We start from the raw sequence: 24,950 nt of genomic DNA on the forward strand, positions 1-24,950 counted from the left end.
AAAATATTAAAAAAAAGAATGAGGAAAATAAAGGGGGCTATTAGACCTTTACTCAATATTTCTCTTCAATGAAACTCTTTCACGAAGCACATGAAGTCCTCTATAATATCCAAACACTTTGGAAAGAATTCCAAGGTAAAGTTGTTCAGTCCCAGTGCCTTGCCTCCATCCATAACCCCCACTGCATTCGAACTTCCTCTTCATCAAACTCCCAAGAGTTGGCCTCATAAAATCTTCCTCGGTATATGGGCAAGAATTGTATTCAACATTAACTTGTCTTTTATTTCCCCTCTCAAGCTTTTGAGAGCCATTTGAATATGGTGAGAAAGAATACAATTGAAACAATTTATCACTTTTTTTCATCATAATTAGAATTACGTGACTTATGCAATAGAAACAATTTATCACTTATCTCATCATAATTAGAATTGCATGACTTCTTCCTTGTTTGACACAAGATGTTTTCTTTTTCTTTTCTCTAATTGGGATTGTTGTGTGATCATCACAAATGGTTGAAGAGGGAAGTTTTTGCAATTTTCAGTGACAAAGAACCGTGTTTTTGCCTTTCAAAAATCTATGTAAGGTTCCATTGAATAGCTTTTCATATTTCATTTTATGATGGAAATTTAGTCGATTTGGCATTTTATTTGAATGTGTCGACTATTGGAGTGTAACTGTGTAACAACTAACAACAGGAATCTTCTCTGTTGCATTTTCTCATCATATGTTTCATTACCATCAATAATGCAAAGATTCAATGAAATAAAACATTACTAAAAGTACCTTTCAAAATAAAAAAATAAATGAATAAAACACAACAAATAAATAAAACATTATTAAAATTTATCTGTCTTTTAGGATGTCATCCTTCAAAATAATAATAATAATAATGAATAAAATCTGTCTTTTAGGATTGTTGAATGATAAGTGTTCTGAACACACAATTTTCAGGATTGTGCGGGAGTAATACTTTTTGCAGCTGAAAAAGCCACTCAAGTTGCTCTACAGGTGAATTAACTCTTCCTATTAAGATTTCATATGTGCCTTTAGACTGAGTTGATGCTCCAATGCCTTCTTTTTGATAAACTCAAAGCGAAGGATGTGTAAAAGATCTATACACTGTTTTGTTGTTTGAACAACACCTCTTCACAATAGAAAACATGATTTAGATGAGCTGCATTTTTGGGTTTATTGGTAAATGTTGGACGTAGGCCAGTGGGGGCCCACTGGTGAGCAATCACTAGTGGGTGGGTCCCACATGTTTAGGCTTTCTCCAGCCTTTTCCATTTGGTTGAGATTTCAAATTCAACTTTGAATTTGAAATATGATAAGAGATAGGGATTTGACCGAATAATATGGTTTCATCCTATCTCATCCGATCTCTCCCTCCTTTCCTATAAAAAGGCATGCGCTCTCTCTCGCATTGAGAGAAATACGATAAACCGAGAGTATACAGAGAGATACTGTGTGCGCTATAGTTTGTCCATCTTAGCTTGTCCTTGGGACGATCTGATCCATAGATCGCAATCTGGGGCCACTATATACCGTAGGATCAGAGGTGTGAATAGTTCCATCTGCTCCAGTAGTAGATAGGTGGGCCGTTGGAGCACCGTTCTTCTGCTTTGTGAGGGTCCCAAAACTCGTGTAGACCGTCAGATCTTGAGGGCTCACCTTCCGCGCTTCCCTACAGTGGTATCAGAGCATATTTAACGGCGGATCTCCGATTATATTCATCTAAAAAGGTAAGTGACCCAACCTTTTTTTTTGGATTGGAATCTATGACTTTCGAATGGTATTGGATCAGTATGTGTACGGTGGATTAGATTTTGGATACACGCATGAGGATACATGTAGCATATGCATGTATCCTGGCTTTAAATATAATCGGCATAAATGTATACACGTATGCCATATGCCTGTAAGCCCAATTAAGTTTCTATACACATTATGCATCATACCACATGCGTGTACATCACAGTCATACCACATGCGTGTACATCACAAATATGCATCACAGATATGCATCATACCACGTGTGTGCATCTCACAAAAAAAAATAAAAATACAGCAATAGTTGTTGTATTGAACTATACCACTAAAATTATAGCTGGTGACGTATCTCACCATACATGAATGATTGGTTGATGTACATGCACGTGTGTTGGCTTCTGTACATATACGTGTCACGTGTCACGTGTGTTGGCTGACGTGTCACATGTGATGGCTGATGTACATGTACGTGTGTTGGCTCATGTGCACGTATAACACATGTGATTGGCTGGTGTACAGCATGCCATAATTGATTGCATACTTGGGAATCAGATTGGCTAGTGTACATCAATGACGTACACAACTAAGACACGTTATGTGTTTTATTTACGTTGACAGAAATAGAAGTTGTATTCACATGGGTTACTTGATATGTACCATGATATGTACTGTATCCAATCCGACCATCCAATTAGACCCACAACATCGTGTTGGTGGCCCATCAAATAAGATGGCCCATTCACGTTGATATGTGCATTGAAGTGCATTCACATTGACAAGTGCTTGTGAATGTGGGCCCTATGGACCATGATCATAGCACATTAACTTGTCCTTTTTGAGTCTTTAAAAGAAACATATATATTATTGCATGGACCATGATCAGACCGACAGGATACAAAAGCATAGCTACTGCGGATTGGCTAATGTGCATAAAACTAGCCATGTAGTTGTCTTGGATATAGGTTAAAACAGGCAAATATAATTATAAAATGGGCCACACTGTACAATGAACATCTACCATTGTGGTGATGAGGGCGGCTGACCTGGGTCCGTAGGATAGAGTCCTGTCAGTGTTGCTGGCTCGGTTGTTCTACAATGAGCGGTTGAGTCATGTAACTTGGGCGAAAGCCTAGGCTACTTGGTTCCTAGTGTGGACGGTACTACGTTAACCTGGGCTACGGGTCTGTGCTGGCTCAGGCCTAAAACGCCCAACGGTTTTGAATCAGGCGTACCACCATTTTTTTAAAAAGATGGTCCTAAGCCATATAAGCTAGAATGGTGTGGCCCACCTGAACTTTAAATTGATTTTTTTTTTTCTCATTATTTCATGCTGCTACTTTATACCTGATTTTTAGATTTGATCAATTATACATGCATATGAATGTTGTTTCTTTTATAAAATTTTCTTCATTGTTGATCAAGAGTTCATTAGTGATCGAAATGATCATCAAACATGATGATCAATGTTGATGAAAGGATCTATTATCAATAATGATCATTAACGGTGATGATCAAATCCATCACTAATGGTCATGATCACAGGTGAAGAAAGAAATCTCCTGATATCTTAGCACTTCATTTTTTTCTGATGATGATGTTGATATATGAGAAAATATTTGGCTTGATGTGTTTAGATCTAAGCCCCATATTTATTTATTTATTTTTTCATTGGAAATTGTAAAACTTAGTGCTTAAATACTCCCTATACACATAAAAATAGGTTGTGCATAACCTGAGTGGGAGTTTATTCTCCTCCACCAAATGATGCATGCAACTAAGTAATGGTAGGTTGCACGTTATATAAATTTATTCTTATAAAAGCATTAAATCTCATCTTAAAAGGAGAACTTGATTGTTCTACACCGCCCATTCGGATATGTGGACTTTCAGATCTCATTAAGATACGTTTACTACTTTTATACTTTAAAAATTTGTATAACACGTAGAAATGCTGATGATTAGTGTCAATACCTTAGATCATAGCTAAGTAGTGATACTCATGCAATGTAGAGATGGCCACCAAAGCGTTAATCGCTGAACAACTGAAAGGACAACATTTCGACGGCAACAACTACGAAGACTGGTCCCGTGTGGTGCGATGCCTTCTGAACGAGGACGACATATCTCACACACTCGATGTAGCTCAAGAGGAACCCATCCTAGCTGAAAACGGGAATTTACAAGAATATAAGGTTGCGATGACTCGCTATAATAAGTGGCGAAAACAAAATCGATCAGCCTGTAATGTCCTTCTTACCACTATACACAAAGAACTCATACCTACGTATGAAGTGCATGAAACCGCTAAGGGAATCTGGGAAGCACTGACAGATGCCTATGCGCAGAAGTTAGATGCGAGAGTTAGGGCAATGGAATTAGAATTCCAGGAGTACAGGATGCCTGTCGGCTGCCCCATCAAAGATCATATTCGTAAGATGGAGCAAATGATAGGTGCCCTTAGGAATGTTGGGTGCAAATTGACTGAAAATCAGAAGATTATAGCCATGCACCGTTCCTTGCCTGAATCTTGGGCCCAAATCAAAAGAATTCTGAATCATACTGATTCTATCACTACGTTCAGAGACTTTTGTGGCCACTTGGTACGTGAGGTTGAAATGAATGCAATTCAGCTAGATTCGGCCAAGGCCTTTGTAGCAGAGACTCATAAGCAAAAAGCTAACAATAAACGGTTCAAAGCTCGTAAGAAGGCGAAGAAGAATGATCAAGAACAGAAGACCACAACACCTCCTCCAAATCTCAAGAAGGGGAATGGAAAGAAGAAGCAGAAAAAGACATAATCTGCTTTGTCTGTGGAAATTTCGGCCATTATGCTTGGCAGTGTGCCCACAAAAAGACGGTAATTTCTCAGTCACAAGATACTTTATATGTAGGCGTTTGTTCTGAAATCCTTTCCGTTGATACTATATCTAACGAGTGGATTTTGGATTCAGGCGCAACAAAGCACGTGACACAGAGTCGTCGAGGACTCGAGAAATTCCAGCCTGTAGCCAAAGGAAGTTACAAGCTGTACATGGGCAATAACGCTGTTGAAGACGTACTAGGGATTGGCGTTCTCCATCTCCGTACGCGCATAGGGCAAACAATAATCCTTCGTGATACTCTTTTTGCACTGGGGATGCGTCGGAATTTAATTTCTGTTTCTAGGTTATTATTTAATGGTTTTGATATTCGATTTTCTGGGACTAGAGTTTCTTTGAGACTGAATAACCTCATCTTTGCATGGGGAAATTTAATTTCAGATTTATTTATTCTAGACGTAGATTGTGATAATGCCCCTCTTGCTTTATCTGCTATGTCGAATAAAAATGTAGTATCTGAATCTCAAAAATGGCACGCGAGGTTAGGTCACATCGGAAAGGATCGTATGACAAGACTAGTACGTTCTGGTCTGTTAGACTCCTTATCCAAAGTTGATTTGCCATTTTGTGAACATTGTGTCCGGGAAGACATCGAAGAAACCATTTCACAAAGCGGTTCGGTCCAAGGGCACACTAGAGATAATCTATTCAGATATCTGTGGACCCTTTAATGTACATGCCAGAAACGGATGTCAATACTTTGTCACTTTCATTGACGATTACTCGCGCTATGGATATGTGTATCTCATCTTACACAAATCTGAAGTTTTTGATTGTTTTCTTAAATATAAATTGAGGTGGAAAATCAGCTTGAGAAAAAGATTAAAATCCTTCGATCTGATAGAGGTGGCGAGTATACATCTGAAACGTTTAAATCATATTGTGAAAACGTTGGAATTGTTCGGCAGTACACAATGGCTTACACTCCACAACAAAACGGTGTTGCAGAGAGAAGGAATAAGATACTATTGGACATGGTTAGAAAGATGATGGCACAAGCCAATCTCTCTACCACATTCTGGAGAGACGCACTATTAACAGCCGTCTATGTCCTTAATAGAATCCCATCCAAATCCATTTCTAAGACTCCATATGAGATGTGGTCTGGGAGGACTCCTTCTCTAGCCAACCTACGCCCTTGGGGATCTTTGGGATATGTTTTGCTACCTACTCAACATAGAGGTAAACTTGATAGTAAAACCATTGAATGCATGTTAATTAGGTTCCCTATGCATTCAAAGGGATACGTTTTAGTTTATGAGCACCATGGACGATGGATTGAGATAGAATCCCGAGACGTGACCTTCGTTGAAGATAGATACCCAAGCCGAATGAAGCAAAAGGTTCCAATAGAACTTTTTGAAATACCCGATGTATCTCAGGAGAGTGGGAGTTTTGCTCCTCAAGATGAAGATGCTCCTATAGTTCACCAGGACAGTGGGAGGACATCTCAGCAGGCTGCTGAGTTACGTCGAAGCGAAAGAGGATTGATTCCCCGAAGATACTTCGATATTGAGGGGCAAACATTCTCTTGCGTTGCACTTGATGACGATGAACCTGATTCGTATCAGGATGCATTATTATCTTCTAACTCGGTCGATTGGGTAAATGCTATGAACGAAGAGATCGCTTCCATGGAGAAGAATAAAGTCTGGGAACTTGTTGATCTGCCCTCCAATCGTAAAACAATAGGTACTAAATGGATACTTAAGATCAAAAGAAAGACAGATGGTACAGTGGACAAGTATAAAGCACGATTAGTTGCTAAAGGTTTTACACAACAAGAAGGCATTGATTACGAGGAGACCTTTTCACCTATTGCAAAGTTCTCCTCAATCCGCATGATCTTGTCCATTGTCGCAAGTTTAAACTTAGAGTTATATCAAATGGATGTAAAGACTGCATTCTTAAATGGTGACTTGGATGAAGAGATATACATGCAACAGCCCATGGGTTGTGGACAAAAAGCATCCAAATAAAGTCTGCAAGTTGTTAAAATCTATCTATGGGCTGAAGCAATCTTCAAGACAGTGGTACATGAGGTTCCACTTGGCCATCACCACTTTTGGATTCACGATGAGTGAAGAAGATCATTGTGTATACATGAAATGGTCTGGAAGATCTTTTCTGATACCATCTCTATATGTAGACGATATCCTGTTAGCTGATAATGACATGCAATTGTTAATATTAACTAAAGATTGGCTATTCTCGAACTTTGAGATGAAAGACCTCGGTGAAGCCAACTTTATTCTTGGGGTAAAAATCATCAGGGATCGCCCTAAGAAATTTTTAGACTTGTCTCAAGCAACCTATATACAAAGGATCTTAGAGCGGTTCAGGATAGAAAATTCAAAAGCTGTTGAAACCCCTATGGATAAAGCTACCAAGCTAGACAGGAAATCGTGTCCCCAGACTGAAGCGGAGAAATTGGCTATGTCCTCAGTACCTTATGCAAGCGCAGTAGGGAGCTTAATGTATGCTATGCTTTGCACCGGACCGGATATTAGCTATGCAGTTGGCGTAGTCAGCCGTTATTAGAGTAACCCGGGATAGTCTCATTGGTAAGCCGTCAAACGTATATTCCGCTATCTCAGAGGAACAAAAGACCTAATGTTGTGTTATGAAGGCACAAGCCTCGAGCTCAAAGGATATTCAGATGCTGCTTGGGGTAATGACGCCGATGAGGGAAAGTCTACTTCAGGATATGTATTCTTACTCGGAGGAGGAGCTATCTCATGGTCGAGTAAGAAACAGACATCCACAGCTCTTTCATCTATGGAGGCCGAGTACATTGCATGTTGTGCTGCAGTTCAGGAGTGTGTATGGGTTTGTAGATTTCTATTGAGTCTGGGTGTTGTACAGTCAGCCTATATCGCCGAAGATAGACAATACTTCTGCCATTGACTTGGCAAAGGACCCTAAACACCACCAGAAATCTAAGCACATTGAGATTAAGTATCATTACGTCCGTGATCAAGTGAGAGAGAAGAAGGTCGCCCTCAGCTACATTCCTACTAAGGAGATTATGGCTGATCCCATGACGAAACCTATAGCTAGAGATCTATTTCAGGTTCACGTCAGGCAGATGAGATTGAGGAAAGCTTAACTGATGTACTTGTTTTGTAGTACCTTTGATCTTTCATTAATGAATATTATATTCCTTTTTATTCAGTATTGAACACTAATATAACTAGGTATGAAGATCATCAACATTTACCTTGAAATCATGTATGATTTCTATTTTTTTGTCGGCAGGCCGGTCACCCACTCGCACGGGTTGACCAACCTTGAATGTACAAGAGAGGTACATTTGGGGCTATGTTTATACATTGAGGTATGAACTTCCCTTTATTGTGAATAATAAGGGATGAGGATATGAGTGAGTCGTATTCGCCTACAATCTTATAAAGATTGAAGATGAGACTGATAAAGTCGAATAACATAATCGCACCATTCCGTTACATGCGATCAATGTTATGGCCTGAAATTAAAGCCAGGTTATGAGATGAGTCGTACCTTATGTAGAATGACTTGCGTATTGTAGACCCGACATTCACCTAGTATTGTCTACTTTATGACGTGGACCACGTGCTGGGACCTATTACCTATAGATTGCTTTGATTCGATCTAATCATTGCAACGTGCGAGTAGCCAGTCCCGTAGGTGACTCTTTGTGTCCTTAGCTACCCTCTTGTGTATATGAGGATGAGATTGAGTGTTGCTACTTTAGTGTACTATGACGAAAGGTCCTTGATTGGCCAAACTCAGTTACGCTAGGAAAGCAGCTTGATTAATTTCAAATTACATATCTGCATGGGGAAGATCTCGTGACAACTACACCAAGTTTTTAGAACTATAAATACGCACTTGAAGACTTATCCGCTGGCAGTATCGAGTTGTTTTTATTAGACTTTTGCAAACAATATTTTTCTTAAAAAGCATATATATATATATATATATATATATATATATATATATATATATATATAAGAATGGCTTTGAATTGGTTTTAGTCGAAGTTTGTGAAAAATCAAGTTTTCATAATAACTCGATAAGTTGGATAAGTGCGTATGTTGGCCGAGTACTCCAGGTTGGGAGTCAACTCCATCCGGTGTGGTCATGCGGACTAGGACAGGCATTGCAAAGCTTGGGTTATTGAGTACTAGTTAGGTGGTCACTTAGTACTTAAGCATCTGTGTGAAGATTACGGTGATCCAGCTGGTCCCACGCCTCTGATTCTTTTGATCGCGATGTTTGATCTTTGATTGATTAGGCGAGTTAAATGGACAAATTTTTGTGCCTATCCCACAGTGTGATTGAGTGGGAGATGTTGGACGTAGGCCAGTGAGGCCCACTGGTGAGCAATCACTAGTGGGTGGGTCCCACATGTTTAGGCTTTCTCCAGCCTTTTCCATTTGGTTGAGATTTCAAATTCAACTTTGAATTTGAAATATGATAAGAGATAGGGATTTGACCGGATAATATGGTTTCATCCTATCTCATCCGATCTCTCCCTCCTTTCCTATAAAAAGGCATGCGCTCTCTCTTGTATTGAGAGAAATACGATAAACCGAGAGTATACAGAGAGATACTGTGTGCGCTATAGTCTGTCCATCTTAGCTTGTCCTTGGGATGATCTGATCCATAGATCGCAATCCGGGGCCACTATATACCGTAGGATCAGAGGTGTGAATAGTTCCATCTGCTCCAGTAGTAGATAGGCGGGCCGTTGGAGCACCATTCTTCTGCTTTGTGCGGGTCCCAAAACTCGTGTAGACCTTCAGATCTTGGGGGCTCACCTTCCGCGCTTCCCAACAGTAAAAACACATTGGTATAACCTTTTCATTATAATATTTCATCTAGGCTCCGTAAAGTACAGCTGTTGAAGTGGTCAAAAGACACAAGCAAACCTTGTGATGAAGAAAAAACAATGCAAAAAGTTGAATCTAATTAATCAAATTTGGTTAGTACAGCAGAAATGTTAATTCTTCCCTCAAGTTCGAGGGTAGATATTTTTCTGTTGAACTTGTGAACTAGTTGTTTTCCAAAGGTTTTAAGATGGTGTTGGTTGGTTGTTCATTTCCATAAGACTTCCATGACCTATTTTATAGGTTTTCTAAGCGCATGTTTGGTTGCTGGTGAATCATTCCCTGGCGTTTATTTTTCCGTTGCAAACCCAGTACATGGGCTAATGTTTTAAGGGAATACTTAAAACCTGTCTGGTTGAGACCCTTTGGTTTCTTGGGAAAACTCTAAAATTTGTTTGGTTAGTACTCGGTGTTTCCTAGGAGAAGTTTAAAATTAATATTTAAGACATTTATTCTACAAGTGGGACTATTGTGAACATGAGAGACATATCCAAGCCATTCATCAAGTGTGTCACATGATACTTGGATCATTGTAGTAGTAGGTTTGTAACACACACACACGGAAGAAAAGAAATCACCTATGCATGGAAACCATGAAAATCTACATTGCAAGCTTCCATATAAACCATAAAAAATTTAAGAAGCCCCAACTCATGGTCGATTTTAGCCATTTCTCATAGAATTCCCAAAGTGGAGAAGACGAATGGGACTATGGACCTAGTCGACTCTTGTTGTAGCTTTTCCTGGTTAAGACATTCCTTCGGAAATACTTAGGCATCATTTTTTGGAGAAGTTTAGGGGGGAGGGGGTTGTATCCCACATGTGCTATACGAAACACACAGGTAGTGTCGATATATCACACCTATATGATCCAGTGAGCATTTTCAATTTTTGATCCATGTTTTTGTTGTAAATCACGTTAAAACAATGTCAAATAGTTACAAATTTATGATTCTTCATGTTTTCCATGAAAAATCATTGGAATATCGATTTCGAGATTTGGGGGAGATGGGTCAGGTTGTAGAAAATTGAGAAAAATCTAAATTTCTCAATTTCTCGCAAATCAGTTGCAATCTTTGTATCCAAACACAAAATTAAACATGTATGTAACCTGACCTGATCTAGTGATTCTTCTTTTGCTTTTGAATGTATTGCTTGGGTTTCCATACATGTCTTCTTGTGTTTATAAATTATATGAATAGACTTTGAATATACTTGCATCAATTCAGTTGGAAAGCGCATATATTAGGACCCCATACAAAGGAAACCCCTATTATGTGCACTTTTTTTTTTTTTTTTGGGGGGGGGGTGGCAATATTTTGATTTTTAAGAGTGTATTGATGTCGTTTTCAACTATCCTTGAAGTTTCATTGAAAAATTCAGCCAATTTCCCATGTTCCTATGCCTCCCAACATTAACGATAAATTATGCAATACAACCAATATATCCCATGCAATAACTGATATGTATCCGTATCCTAAGGGTGCGATGCATTACATGATAATGATATTTAAAACATTGGATGCGACCAAACATAATACCAAACCCAAAGGATAGAAATCTATGGAAAGTGGGAGGCAAGTATTGAAAGGATACATATTTGTCAATAGAATGATCAGTACAAGCACACTTATCTTTTGTCAAGGCAATAGGAACATTATACATATCTTGTTCATTAGGCTTGGAAGAAGATATGGTGGATGGTACACCATGGTTGGCCGTTCTATCTATACGTTTTTGTCGTGAGTGGACTTGTATCGGATGGTGGAATCGGTAGAGGGAGAAGATTGGATTATATCTTTTTCAACTGCAAGAGGTTCCAATATAGCTTCCACATCAAGATATTTACCGTCTTTTGAGAAGAACAGAGTGGACTTGAAAATGTAACAGTTGCACATACAGTCTTCGAAGAGAAGCATTGTAACAAAAATAACCTTTGTGTCTTGGAATACCTAAGAAAAAAAATATTTAATGGCTCTAGGATCCCCAATTCCAATTGATGAACAAAGCATACACATTTAAAACTTTGGTGAGCAAAGAAAACAATGAAGTATTTGAAAGTAAAATTTGATGTGGTGATTGACCCATTAGAACGGTTGAGGGCATTCTATTTATTAGTAAACATACTTGTATCACTCGAAAAACGTTTCGAAATATTCATATGAAGTAATAAAGCACAAGGCACTGCAAGTTGGTGGCAATTTTTTTTTTTTTGTTCTACAACACTTTGTTGTTGTCGAGTGTGGGCACGATGTTTGATGAAAGATTCCTATTTCAAAAAAATATTGACTAAAGGCTTGTGACATATATTCCTTTGCATTATCGGAACGAAACGTAGACACTTTTGAATTCACTCAACTTTGTACTTCCAAGTAGAAAGTCTTTAAAATAGAGAATGGTTCGTATATGTCTTTCATTAAATCAATCCAAATCATTCACGAAAAATCATCAACAAAGGTAACAAAATACTTGTATGTTGACCTATTGGAGATGTTAACTAGTCCCCAAATGTCTGAATGAACTAAAGAAAAGGAACTAAACTATTTTTTTTTTTCTATCAATCTTCTTCATCTTTGGATCCTGAAAAACACAATGTGAGGGATAGAAGGGTTATAAAGCAATTAAGAGATTTGGTGAGTTTGCTAACAAATAGGAGACTTAGAGAAATTTAGGAATATAAAGGACAAAGGATAATTAAAGGAAGAACTAGGATGAACAATACCAATTTCACGTGCACTAGATTGAGTACCATTTGCCAGATTAGCAGATGAACCCATTAACGATTTATTAATGGAGGAAAACACATTGGATTCACCTGTCATATGATCAGATGCGCTAGAGTCAATGATCCATGGAGCAGGGAACTTGGAACCTAAATAGGCCATAATTGACACCATAAATGCAGCCATAAGGGTCGAAGTAGTCCCAGAAGTAGTAAGAGTAGGTTGATTCTGCAGAATTTTCAGCAACTTGGAATACTTCACTTAAGTGAATTTAATTGTCTCTCGTGACTGTTAGGTTTTAGACATGGAATAAGTTGGAGAAGGCCCATTGTTCTCTCCAATGTAAGATACTTAATTAGCCCATGCTAGCTTTCCATGAAGATCCCAACATTTTCAATAGAGTGATTTGTGAGCCTACAGTGCGTGCACTTTCTAGGACAGCGACCTCTCCCCTGACATCCTCTCACTTCACCATGATCACCTTGATTACGTCTGCCACCACGACCGATGTTGCAACCTCAGCCAATGATGGATGCTAAAGTAGAGTGGTCATTGGCTTCACTTGTAGTGCCAAGAGATATCCATTTGAGGTGAGCATTCACCTCATCTGGAGATGGCACATCATTGTCACCTAAGATCTGTACACGAATTGGTTCATACTCATGTTTCAACACATATAAAAACTTGGCTACATGAAACTCCTATCATCACTAACGTAGCTTATCCAAATCAGTAGTAAGAGTTTGATACACATTCTGCTCTTCCCACATTCCTTTAAGTTAAGAGTAATATTCACCTAGCGTTTTATTGTCTTGTTGGAGCTCAAATATTTTTTCATATAACTAATACATATGGGAAATATTTTTGCTGGATGAATACATCTCTCTAATGCATCCCACACTCACTTTGCAGTATCAAAAAACATTACCATGCATCGTTCATATGTACTAGAACTCTCATTGGGTTTCTTTACATCATGTATTTCAATTTTCCCTTTTCCGTTAAGAATACTTGAATGGTCTTAGACCATTGGAGATAATTTGCTACATTTAATTTAATAGATGTTATCTGGACCCTTAAAAAATTAGGCGGATTTATGAATCTAGTTCTCACACTTCTCACTTCCATCTGGGACAAGGGACTAGAGTATATACTGAAGCTTATATGGACACAGACTGACCTTTTGTGATCAACAAACACTCAACTTGTACGCTTTATATAGTAGATCGTGGACAAACCTAGGGTGTCGTAGGCGGATCAGAAGCTGGGAGAGTCACCTCAGGAGCTGCCGCAAGCTGATCATCAACTGTGGTATGCACACCACACTGAAGACAATAACTAGCCCACACGTCCAAACAGCCCAACCAATCGCGAAGATTGATGATCATGCATATGGCATCTGACAAAGGAAACCAACCCACATGTTCACACATCCTACGAGAGGCGATGATCACAAACACTTTATCCCCTTTTCATGCATGAGCCATTATAAATGTCCGACACAAATAAAAATAACAAAAACCCGAAGTTTCTTAAAAGATTTTTAGCATGAAGGGGATGAGAAACCCAAAAATAAAAGACAAAAATAAGGATATGGTAGGTAGGAGAAAGATGGATTAGATCAGAAACAAGATTACTCTAATAGCATGGAGAACAATCCGCTTGTCACTGTAGTAGGAACTGTAGTGCGTGAAAGTAGAAAAGAAAAAGAGAAGAGGAGACAAGAAGAAGAAGACGAAAGCCCTTATTGAGTTGGACCTCCCCCTCTTCCTTTTCGTAACTAACAAAACAAATATGATAATTATATCCTTTTAGTAACAAAAGCAAATATACCTAAAATATCCTAATTAACACAAATAAAAGATAACAAGAGAATCGGAGCTAGGTGGGGCTAAGTGGGCCATATTCACTTCCATTAACATTTTTAAACTTAACTACCATCAATATTCAGCTTCTACAACCCATATTGTAGGGAACACCAAATGCTTCTATAATCAGTGAAGGCTTTTGGTTCTAGCTGATCCAACCGAAGAGCAACGTCTTCAAAGATTCTTCTACTTTTCTGTCTCCACATTTCCAACATTATCACAAGAGGAACCATCCTCCAAAGGATCTTGCCTCATGGCTTGTGAGGAACGCCCCACCAGCCGCTTGTTAGATCCTCTAGCAAACCCAACAAAACCCAATCGATGTCAAATAGGCCAAGAAAATATGACCAACTACTCCAAGTCATGATGTAACTAATTTGATGTTATCAACTAATTCGGCTTCCTTATGACACAACACAAAAGTTTGCGAGGGACTAATCTTATGGAGACTTTTTTAGTATCAGGAGCTTATTCATGGGCCTTCAAGAAAAACTTTAAAGAGATGAACTGTTGGAACATGAGGCCCACAGCCTCTCATCTATATCGTTAGAGAATAGAATACATCTGTCAAGAAGATTGAGGAGATTGGTCAACATTGTAACTTCCAATTCCATCAAGTTTCTATGAAAATGCAAGAAGTATCTCATTGTTTGCCACTAGATGCATCTCCTTAATAATGATGTTATGTTGTGCAAAAGAATATAACTGCGGGAATCTAACGATGAGGTGAGAATAATCAAGCCAAAGATCTTAAAACCGTTAACCACACTTTCTCACTATTAGCCACTTTGAAACTCATGGTCTTCAAAAAGATTCTACAATCTCCTTTAGAGAATCGCCAAACATTTGAGATTAGTTTCCAAATGAAAGATGCTCTACTTACTAATCACCTTACCTTGAGTCCAACTTTTTTGCTCTTCACTATATTTGGAATAAATGATTCTTCTCCAAAGATCCTCTCGTTCAATGCCAAATTTTCACGAGCATTTGGCTAGTGAAGCCAATTTCTTTCCTCAATCCTTCCTATTACAACCCCTATGACTAGAGGCTCAGTATTGCATTATGTTTTGCAGCCTTATGCAAAAATACTGTGGGAAACATCAAGAAACATCCACATGTATTGCGAAATGTATCACAATATGAGGGAAACATAGGGGAAACTTTAGGAAAATGATGGAATTTTTCCAGTGAGACTTTAAGGGATGTTAAAAGGCACATGAGAACACATAGAACTAAAAACATTTTTAAAAAATTATGAATATAATTTTCCATTATTGAGGAGGAAAATGATGAGGACATCACGTCATGTACACCCTTACGTACGTATCAGAGGAGGAAGCGGGCCGCTCCGTTTTCCCTGTGGCTAGGCGAGTACCTATGATCGTGCTGAAGACCCCATGTGCATGTGCAAGCATCTAAAAGACCCCACACTGGAAAGATGCACATGGGCTGCTTTATGGAGTGATCCAGGCCGTTGGATTGAAGGGACATGACGATCGAGCCATTGGATTGCATGAATCACATGATCGGCCCATGATCGTTGCTATCCACATTGGTTTTAGACTTTATCATATTTTAGGAATTAGTTTTTTTTTTTTTTTTTTTTATAATATATTTGGACGCATTATGAGTGTTTTAGTTGATTTTATTTAGACTAGGGCTATTTTCGTTAAAGTTCATAAGACAAGGGGATTTTTATAATTTTGAAACTCTTGGATCTATAAAAGAGGAGGGCGTGTGACCTCTCCCTCATTGAATTTCGTGATAATAATAATAATAATAATAATAATAATAATAATAAAAAGCTCTTGCTTTCTTCTCTCATCTTCATGCGATTTGAAGATACTTCCATGCGATTTGGAAGGAAGATTGGCGCGATGCTAATCTTCATCAACGAATGTGCGAGGTCTCCATCTATCCCCACACCATCTTCTCTTTTCTTCCACATCCAAGTATTTTCTTCAGATTCTTAATTCTCCCATCCCAAATCTTCGTCTTTTCCCAAACCCAACTTTTTCGTACCCATCTACAATCGAAACCCTAAACCTAAACCTAAAATTTCCAATTTTCCTACTTTCCCAAATTACCCAAACCGTAATTTTCACCCTAGGTTATATTAGGTTTCCTATTTTGAAATTGACTATAGCCTATGCTAATTGGATGTCCCTACATCCATTAGATCCTAGTTTCTTTTTTAATTGAATAATCTTGAGTTATGATGTTGGTAGCTTACGCTAGGATTATGCATTTTTTTCTTTTGCTTTTCATGATATTTGTGATGATTATAGCGATGTTTGTGTTTTTTTGTTAAATATCTTAATTTGGCTATTTGATCTCACATGTTACTTAGTTCATGCATCAATCCTGCATAAAAAAATGTCAACTGTAGATGATGCAATTATATCCAAAATGAGTTCATATCATCCATGTCATACAATATAAGCAAAAAAAAAAAAAAAAAGAACTACACACACCGCATATATTGTGAGGAATATTGACAATATCACTAATATTGTAATATATTGGTCAACATCAATGATGTTATCATCGATTATCTTGTAAAAAGCGTATTCCAGGAAGATACCGTATCGTACATTTAGGAAAGCCAAGATGTCAATCGATATCGTTGACACTTGGAACACTTCCCAAGCCCACCTTCAACTTTTTGTTCTTGAACATCTTCCACCTATGTCCCAGAAAGGAATCCTAATCAAACAATTTTTTTTTTTTTTTTTGACAGATTGTGAATACATTTTATTGAAGAGCCTGGCAAACCAAGACAAAGAATACAACTAGCAACAAGATTACACTACCAACATAGAGTAGATTATTAAGATCTATCTGAAGACAGCTGGTAGCCCATTCGACTACATCCCTTAACACCTTCCTTAGGAACTGATCTTGAGGTGTACGCTTGTTATCAAAACATCGAGCTTTGCGTTCAGCCCAAAGATTCCAAAAACCAGCCAAAAGAGATGGCCGCCACACAACAACCCTTTCTTTCGCCAAAATAACGTTGTGCCATGCCCACAAGAGTTGCAAAACTGATTGAGGCATGGACCAATTGATCTCAAATAACTTGAATATGTGGTTCCATAGCTGTCTAGTGAATGGGCAAAGGATTAGAAGACGATCAATGGATTTTGCGTTGCTCATAGATTGAAGACAAATGTTCGGCAAAATCAAACCCCTCTTTTGAAGATTATCTATTGTCAAGATCCGCTTCCCACCTGCCAACCATGAGAAGAATGAGACCTTGGGTGGAGCCCTGTAGAACCAAAATTGGAAGAGAAGAAGAATATCGGAAGGACTTCGAGAAGGCCGGATCATATTATAATGAAATTTGACCGAAAAGGAGCCAGAGGCTGATTTAGACCATACCAAGGAATTGGCCGAGTCTGGAGAGGGGGATAAGAACTGAAGACAAAACGAAGCCTGGCAAACTCATCGCAGTCTGCATCCAATAGCCCCCTTCTATAAGGGGGACACCATATTCTGCTTCCCTCAAAAGAGTATCAATGATCTACTGTAATATCCTTATGAGATGACAAAGCCGCCAAAGACTGGAAGTCCTCTTGTAGAGGTCTAGACCCACACCATGAATCCTCCCAAAACCTAATGCGATCATTGATACCGAGGGAGAAAGTTGATGATGCTAGAACTGAGGGGGAAACTGAGGATGGCCTTCCAAACTACTGAGGCCCTAAAAAGAGAAGACTTTTTAGTCTCCCATCCTCAATCTTCCAGCCCATACCTATGGGCTAAGAACCCTCTCCATAGTCTTCCTTCTTCAACCCCGAACCTCCATTGCCATTTTCCCAACAATGGCATCTTCATAGATTGAAGATTCCCGATCCCCACACCACCTACAGCTAGAGGAAGGCAAACCTCACTCCAATTCAGGAGATGAAATTTATGCTTTTCCTCCACCCCTTGCCATAAGAAGTCCCTCCTAAGCTTTTTAAGTTTTTGTATTACTCATTTTGGGCATCTGAAGAGAGACGTGGAGTATAGGGGAAGATTAGAAAGGGTTGATTTCATAAGTGTGATGCGCCCAACTAATGAAAGATGCCTCCCTTTCCACCTTGAAAGTTTCCATTCAAATCTCTCAATAACCTTGCTCCACGTATGCTTAGGAGGTTTCCCCACACATAGAGGAAGCCCCGAATAAGACGAGGGGAAGGATCCCACACCGCGTCCAAAAATACCCACCAAATCTGAGACTTCTTCTTTAGATAGCCCGATCCCCAACATCTCGCTTTTGTGCAGGTTGATTTTCATGCTGGAAACCTCTTCAAAGCAACCCAAAATTTTCTACAAATTGTCTGTCTTTACCAGATCTACTTTTCAAAATAGAGGTGTGTCGTCTACTAACTGCAAATGGGAGATGGTCGACCCGAAGTTCAAACTATGAAAGCCCGATATTAATTGGAGCTGTTGACCTTTCGATTACATTACACTTAAGGCCTCTCCTACAACTGTGAACAAGAATGGAGATAGTGGATCGCCTTGCCTAAGACCCCTCGAGGCTTTAAAGAAGCCTTTTGGAGATCCATTAACCAACACCGAAAAAGAAGTAGAGGATACATTCCCCAATCCAATTGATCCATTTGTTGCCACACCCCATCCTTTTCAACATGTATTTCAAGAAATCCCAATCGACGTGGTCACGCCTTTTCGATATCAAGCTTACATACCACTCCTGATTTCTTTTCCTTGTGTCTTAAATTAGTGCATTCGTTGGCCAGAAGCGCATTGTCCAAGATTTGCCTATCGGCAACAAAGGCCCCCTGGTTATCTAATATGACCGATGGGAGGACTTTCCTAAATTTGGTAGCCAACACTTTGACTAATATTTTGTAGGGGCTCCCTATAAGACATGTCTCTATGAGCAAATACAAAACATATTTTCACTGAGACAAATTGATTCCTTTGATCTGGCAACTTCTATACCTAGGAAGTGTCGAAGATGTAGTGTCTTTGTAGATACTTTTCTAGGTCCTCTATTCTCTTATCATCACTTCTTGTAATAACAATTATCATCAATATATACTACTAATGCAATAAGACCTGACATGCCTCTTCATATAAAGTCAAAATGATTTGTATGGCTTCGAATAAAGCCATAGTTGAATACAACTTTACTGAATTTGTCTAACCATGTACATCGTGACTACTTTAGATCATCGACCTTTGTAACCAAGCAACTGGGCGAGCCTTTAACCGTTCAATCATACTGTTGGGTTGGAGTTTATAGTAACTCAGTATGCTAAGTGTATGGAGTAAACTCTGTGGGGCCCATCGGAATTTATTTATATTATCCACTTCGTCTATCCATTTTATGAAATAATTTTATAGCTTGTGGCCAAGAATTAAGCATATCCAAAGCTTAAGTGGACCACACCACAAGAAACAATGTTAATTGAACCTCTATTGTTGAAAATTTCTTGGGGACCACAGTAAGTTTTGGATCAAGTTGATATTTGTGTTTTCCCTTCATCCATGTTTGTGTGATCCTATGAACAGGTTGGATGACAAACAAACATCATTGTGGGCCCTAGGAAGGCTTTAACGGTGGAAATCATTATTCCCACTATTTCGTGTTGTATGGTCCACTTGATCTTTGGATATGTTTCAATTTTGGGCTCAACCCATAAAATGAGCTGGAAAAACGGATGGACGGCGTGGATAAACCACATACATTCAAGGTGGGCCCAACAGAGTTTACTTAGTATGCAATCCGATTTCATTTCCCTGCAGGTAGACCGGTGAGCTTCCAAGTGTTATTTTAATAAAGAGCAGCCATTTTCCTCTTCCATTAGCTGCTTTCATTCATCATTTAATAATGCTTCTTGATATGACTTGGGAATAGAATGAGATGACAAGAATAAAACAAATTTACAAAAATTAGGAGACAAACATTGAAAAAACACATTTGGAAATAAGATGATCAATACATGCATGCTTATCTTTCCTAAGAGCAATAAGAATAGCTTACCTGTCTGGAGACTCCAATGGATCACAAGGCTCAAAAGAAGATAAGGTAGATAGCATATCTAGAGTGGTTGCGCTGTCTGTCCATTTTCGACACGAGTAAACTTTCAATTGAGGTATAGTGGTAGGAGATGGAATTGTCTTCGTCAACTGTAATAGGTATAAATACAACTGCTATACCAAGAGATTTATTGTCATTTAAGAAGAATTGAGTGGATTCGAAGAAAGTAACATCCGCGCACACATTGTCTTCAAAGTGAAGGGTTGTAGCAATGGTAACCTATGTGTTCGAAAGTAACCGAGAAAGACACATTTGATGGCTTTTTTATCTAATTTATATGACCCGACTCTAACTAGTGAACAAAACAAACACATCCAAACACTCTAGGAGGCGAAGAGAGTGGTGAAGCACTAAAAGTAAGATGTCGTGAGGTGACTTACCTGTTAAAATTGTTGAGGGCATTCGATTTATTGGGAAGCATGCTGTAAGAATCACATCACTCCATAAACTTTTGGGAGCATTCTTATGAAGTAATAAGGCCCGAGTTACATCTAGCAAGTGATGATTTCTCTGTTCCACTACATCATTTTGTTGTGGGGTACGTGCGCATGATGTTGAGTGCAATATACCTATTTTAGAGAAGTACAGACAAAAGGAATCTAACATATATTCCCTATCATTCTCAAAATGAAACATGGACACCTTTGAATTAAGTAGATTTTATGACTTCATGTGGAATGTCTTAAAAATAGAGAAGAATTCAGATCGTTCTTTCATTAAATAAATCCAAGTCGTGCGTGAAAAATCAGTAATGAATGTAAAAAAGTACTTATGCCCTGTCCAACTAGGAGTTTTAACTGGTCCCCAAACATCTAAATGCACTAGACAAAAAGGAACTAGATCACATTTTTCCTCACGTGGGGGAAAGGTATCAAGATGATGTTTAAGCTCACTTAGTCTGCTCTTTATAACTGACACAGATGATAAGGAAGGAATAACACTTTTAAGAACTTTCAAGGACGGATGACCAAGATGACAGTGCCACTGATAGGGAGAGTCATCCTTTTGTGATGTAGCACCAACGTCTTCATGATCTAGATAGTACAACCCATCTTGCTCATGCCCTCCACCAATCTTTTCATTCATCTTGAGATATTGGAAAACACAATGTGAATTATAGAAAGTCACAGAGCAACTAAAAGATTTGGTGAGCCTACTAACTACGGAAGATATAGAGGAAATTTAGGGACATGGAGGACAGATGATAATGAGAGAGAAGCTCGAACAAACAGTACCCATTCCATGCACCTTGGTCTAGGTACCATCTTCCAAGGTGGCGGATGAACCAATTTACATTGTACTAATGGAAGAAAAAGCACTAGAGTCACCTATCATATGGTTTGATGCTCCAAAGTCACCGACCCAGGAAGAACCCTTGGATACTAAACAAACCATGCCTGAGATCACAAGCGTGGCAACAAGGGTAGAAGTCACAGTAGCAGTAGGAGTGGATGCTTCTGCAGGTTCCTCAACTTTGAATATTCTTCATGTAAGAGTAAAGATCTCTCCATATGTACGTGGTGGTTCCGCTTTAAAAGTGGAACTAGTTGGTTGAGAACCATTGTCTGCAAGATAAGAGGCTTGATTCGCCCATGCCGCCCTTCCATGGAGATCCCATCACTTCTTAACTGAATGGTTCATAAGACCATAATGTGTGCAATTCCGAGGTCCACAACCTCCTTGATTACCTCTGCCACCGCGACCACTACCTCTACCTTGTCTAGAGAAAGATGTAAGAGCGAAGCTATCTTTGGTTCTGCTAGTAGACCCCAAAGATATATGTTGAAGACATGCATAGACCTCATTCAAGTATGGCGCATTCCGAATTGGTTCATGCTCAGGTTTTAACTCAAATATTAGTTACCCAAAACTCTTCATGTTGATGATGTTTTTTGTCCAAATCCACAGTGAGAGGTTGATAGACATTCAATTCCTCCCACATCCCTTTAAGTTTTGAGTAATATTCACCTTGGGCTTTATCACTTGTTGAATTCCAATTCTCTTCATATGGTTGGTATGTACGAGAGATATTTTTGTTAGAAGAATACATCTCCCATAATCCATCTGATATTTCTTTTACAATATCCAAAAACATTATGTTGGTAAGTAACTTACCGATGATTCCATGCTATTCCCAACTAGGTCACAATTTGAGCATTATCTTGGATTCATTTATTATAATGTACTAGCACTCTCATCCTGTTTTTCCGTGGTCAAATAATTAATTTTCCCTTGGCTATTAAAAACACTTGAATTGACTTAGACCACTAGATATAATTGGTTCCATTTAATTTAATAGAGGTTATTTGGCCCTCTAAAAAAATGGATAGATTTAGGAATTCAATTCTCAAATCACTTTTGATCTCCATTAAGATCTAGGAAAAGAGAAACCAAAAAATGACCATAGTATTTTGAATATGTTAGAATAAAGAGTACCACATGCCTTGCACAAACACGGGTTGCCCTAGCACAAGTCACAAACACTTAATGCTTTCCATGAGTGAACACCACGCCTTGGTGAGATCAGCCCACACTTCTTCATGCCGCATGAGGGGTGATGATCACATAAATCTCAAACATTCATAATCGAGCCATTACCCACAAAGAAACCTTAGGTTTCTAGAGGTAATTTCAGCCCAAGATTTATAAGAAATAAAGAAGAAGAAGAAGAACAAGAATGATAGAAGGGAAGAAAAGGAATCAAGAAAAGATTGAAGACATCTCTAATACCATGTAGAATATTGAGAATAAGAAAGAGAAGAGAAAGGAGAGTTTTTGAGAGAGAGAGAGAGAGAGAGAGAGAGAGAGAGAGAGAGAGAAGAGGTTTGGATGCCCCATCCGCATTCATATTAATTATGTTAAAGAGTTTGAAATGACAAAAACACCCCTATAAACCAAAGTAAAAATTCTACCTATATCTTAAACAAGAATCCTAATCAAATATAAATAATGAATCAGTCTAAAATCCTAAACCATAAGATAAAAAGATGTTTAAGGCTGTCAATGGGCCGGGCCTGGAGTAGGTCTCGGCCTGGATTTTGAACTGTTTCTGGCCAGGCTGTCGGGCCGGGCCGGGCCGTTTCAAAAGTTTGGTTTTTGAGGCCCGAAACCGGCCCATTGAGACCCCTAAAAGAAGGGCTACACCCATATCCACCATCTAGGTGATACATACAGTTATACGACCCATATCCATACATCCTTAGATGGGCTATACAGCTGTATGGCCCATATTGCGTATATTAACAAGCATCGTAGTTCCTTGTAGTGGGTTTGCACCAAGGGATTCTCGTATGTGCAGGATGGACATGCAAAAGCTTATTAACAACCTACTTAAATCGAAGCAAACTTGTCAACCGCTAAATGTATATTGAATCAAAAGTATAAACCACCATCTATTTTGAGCATATGATCTTCGCATGGATTAGTAGAAACCCAGGATATAAGTGTCCTGGCATGGTGGCTTTCTAATGTGGAGATACTACTGTAGATATATATTGCCATACACCATGGCAATAGAGGTGTCCTTTTGAAACTGACACTTCCCCACACCTGCCCCCAAATCTGTTGCTACTCTTCACGCTTCTTGCAACTCCAATGTTTGTGGAGGAATGCTAGGGTGATTGTAGCAAAATATTGGCAAGAGCAATGTGTTAATAATATAGCAATGGGCGCACAAGTCATTCACCAGTTGGAGCTCAGCCGGTCCACTCATAGTATATGGGAAAAGCGATGGTTAGAAATGGATATCAAACATTTTCTATTCAGCGTACAAGTGCAGCCCACCTAACCAGGACCAGGACATGGTTATGGTGGTCTCCACCTATTGAGTGACCAGATTGCTGACGTGTGCCACGCTGCCATGAATTTTGTCTTCAATATCTCGTCATGTCAATGGCTCAGCATCTCTATTCCTGGCTCCATGGGATTAAATAAACTTGGAACTGCCAAACATTTAGTTTTAGTTTTAGTTTTACATGCTGACTATTTATTTTAAGGCTAATTATAGTTTTGTATGTGTGTTAATGCAGGCCATCCAATGCCTGGGTGGGAATGGATATGTGAATGAATACCCCACGGGTCGTCTTCTACGAGATGCAAAACTTTTCGAGATTGGGGCAGGGACCAGTGAAATTAGAAGAATTATTATTGGTCGAGAGCTCTTCAAAGAACAATGAAGGATTACTGCATCAGTTTTTGGATCGGCAGGAAACATAAGATGACAATGGATACATTCGTCCTCCCCACAGCATACCTCCATCCTAAGAGGCAGCATGCTGGCATTTGTTAGGGGTTTGTGAGATTGCCCGTTCCCAACTAAACTAGTACTTTTATTTAGACTCTCCTTGCAAAGTTTAATGTTCCTCTGGGGGTGTTTCCTACAATCCAGTCTGCACGTGCCTTTTGTTCCATTGATAAGGAGAGACGCATGATTCAATCCAACAGTCAGCGTTTTATGCACGATTCAGCTCCAACACTGGCATTTTGCCCTCATCAGACTCATGATTCAATCCAACAGTCAATATTTTATGCATGATTCAGATCCAACATTGGCATTTTATCCTTGCCATTTATTAGTGGTCGTTCACGGATTGAATGTATCCACAACATGTGCAGCAATTACCCATTGTTGGAATCAGATGAATGTGCACATTCTTCATTTTCCTCATTTGAGGTGGATGTGTAATGGATGGCTGGGCCAATGCATGTGATATGCATGCCCTTCCACAGAAGGGAAGCGTGCATGGTAGCTGTGGGCCAGGTAGGGTTGGCAATGGGTTGGGTCA

At 39.0% G+C, this 24,950-nt stretch overlaps 1 protein-coding gene across 2 annotated transcripts in view; it reads left to right on the top strand.

Annotated features, from left to right (window-relative positions):
• LOC131253336 (isovaleryl-CoA dehydrogenase, mitochondrial) overlaps positions 1 to 24,697 on the top strand; it is a 104,963-nt gene extending 80,266 nt beyond the window's left edge. Inside the window, exons 14-15 of one of the 2 annotated variants that reach the window (XM_058254305.1) lie at positions 952 to 1,008; positions 24,195 to 24,697. In XM_058254305.1, the coding sequence (XP_058110288.1) occupies positions 952 to 1,008; positions 24,195 to 24,341 (204 nt within the window). In that variant the 3' untranslated portion in view covers positions 24,342 to 24,697. The remainder of the gene's footprint in view (positions 1 to 951; positions 1,009 to 24,194) is intronic. The other variant, XM_058254306.1, reaches the window with a different exon arrangement.
• Positions 24,698 to 24,950: the final 253 nt, after the last annotated feature.

Source organism: Magnolia sinica, chromosome 8 (assembly GCF_029962835.1).
Source record: "Magnolia sinica isolate HGM2019 chromosome 8, MsV1, whole genome shotgun sequence".
Classification (NCBI taxonomy): domain Eukaryota; kingdom Viridiplantae; phylum Streptophyta; class Magnoliopsida; order Magnoliales; family Magnoliaceae; genus Magnolia; species Magnolia sinica.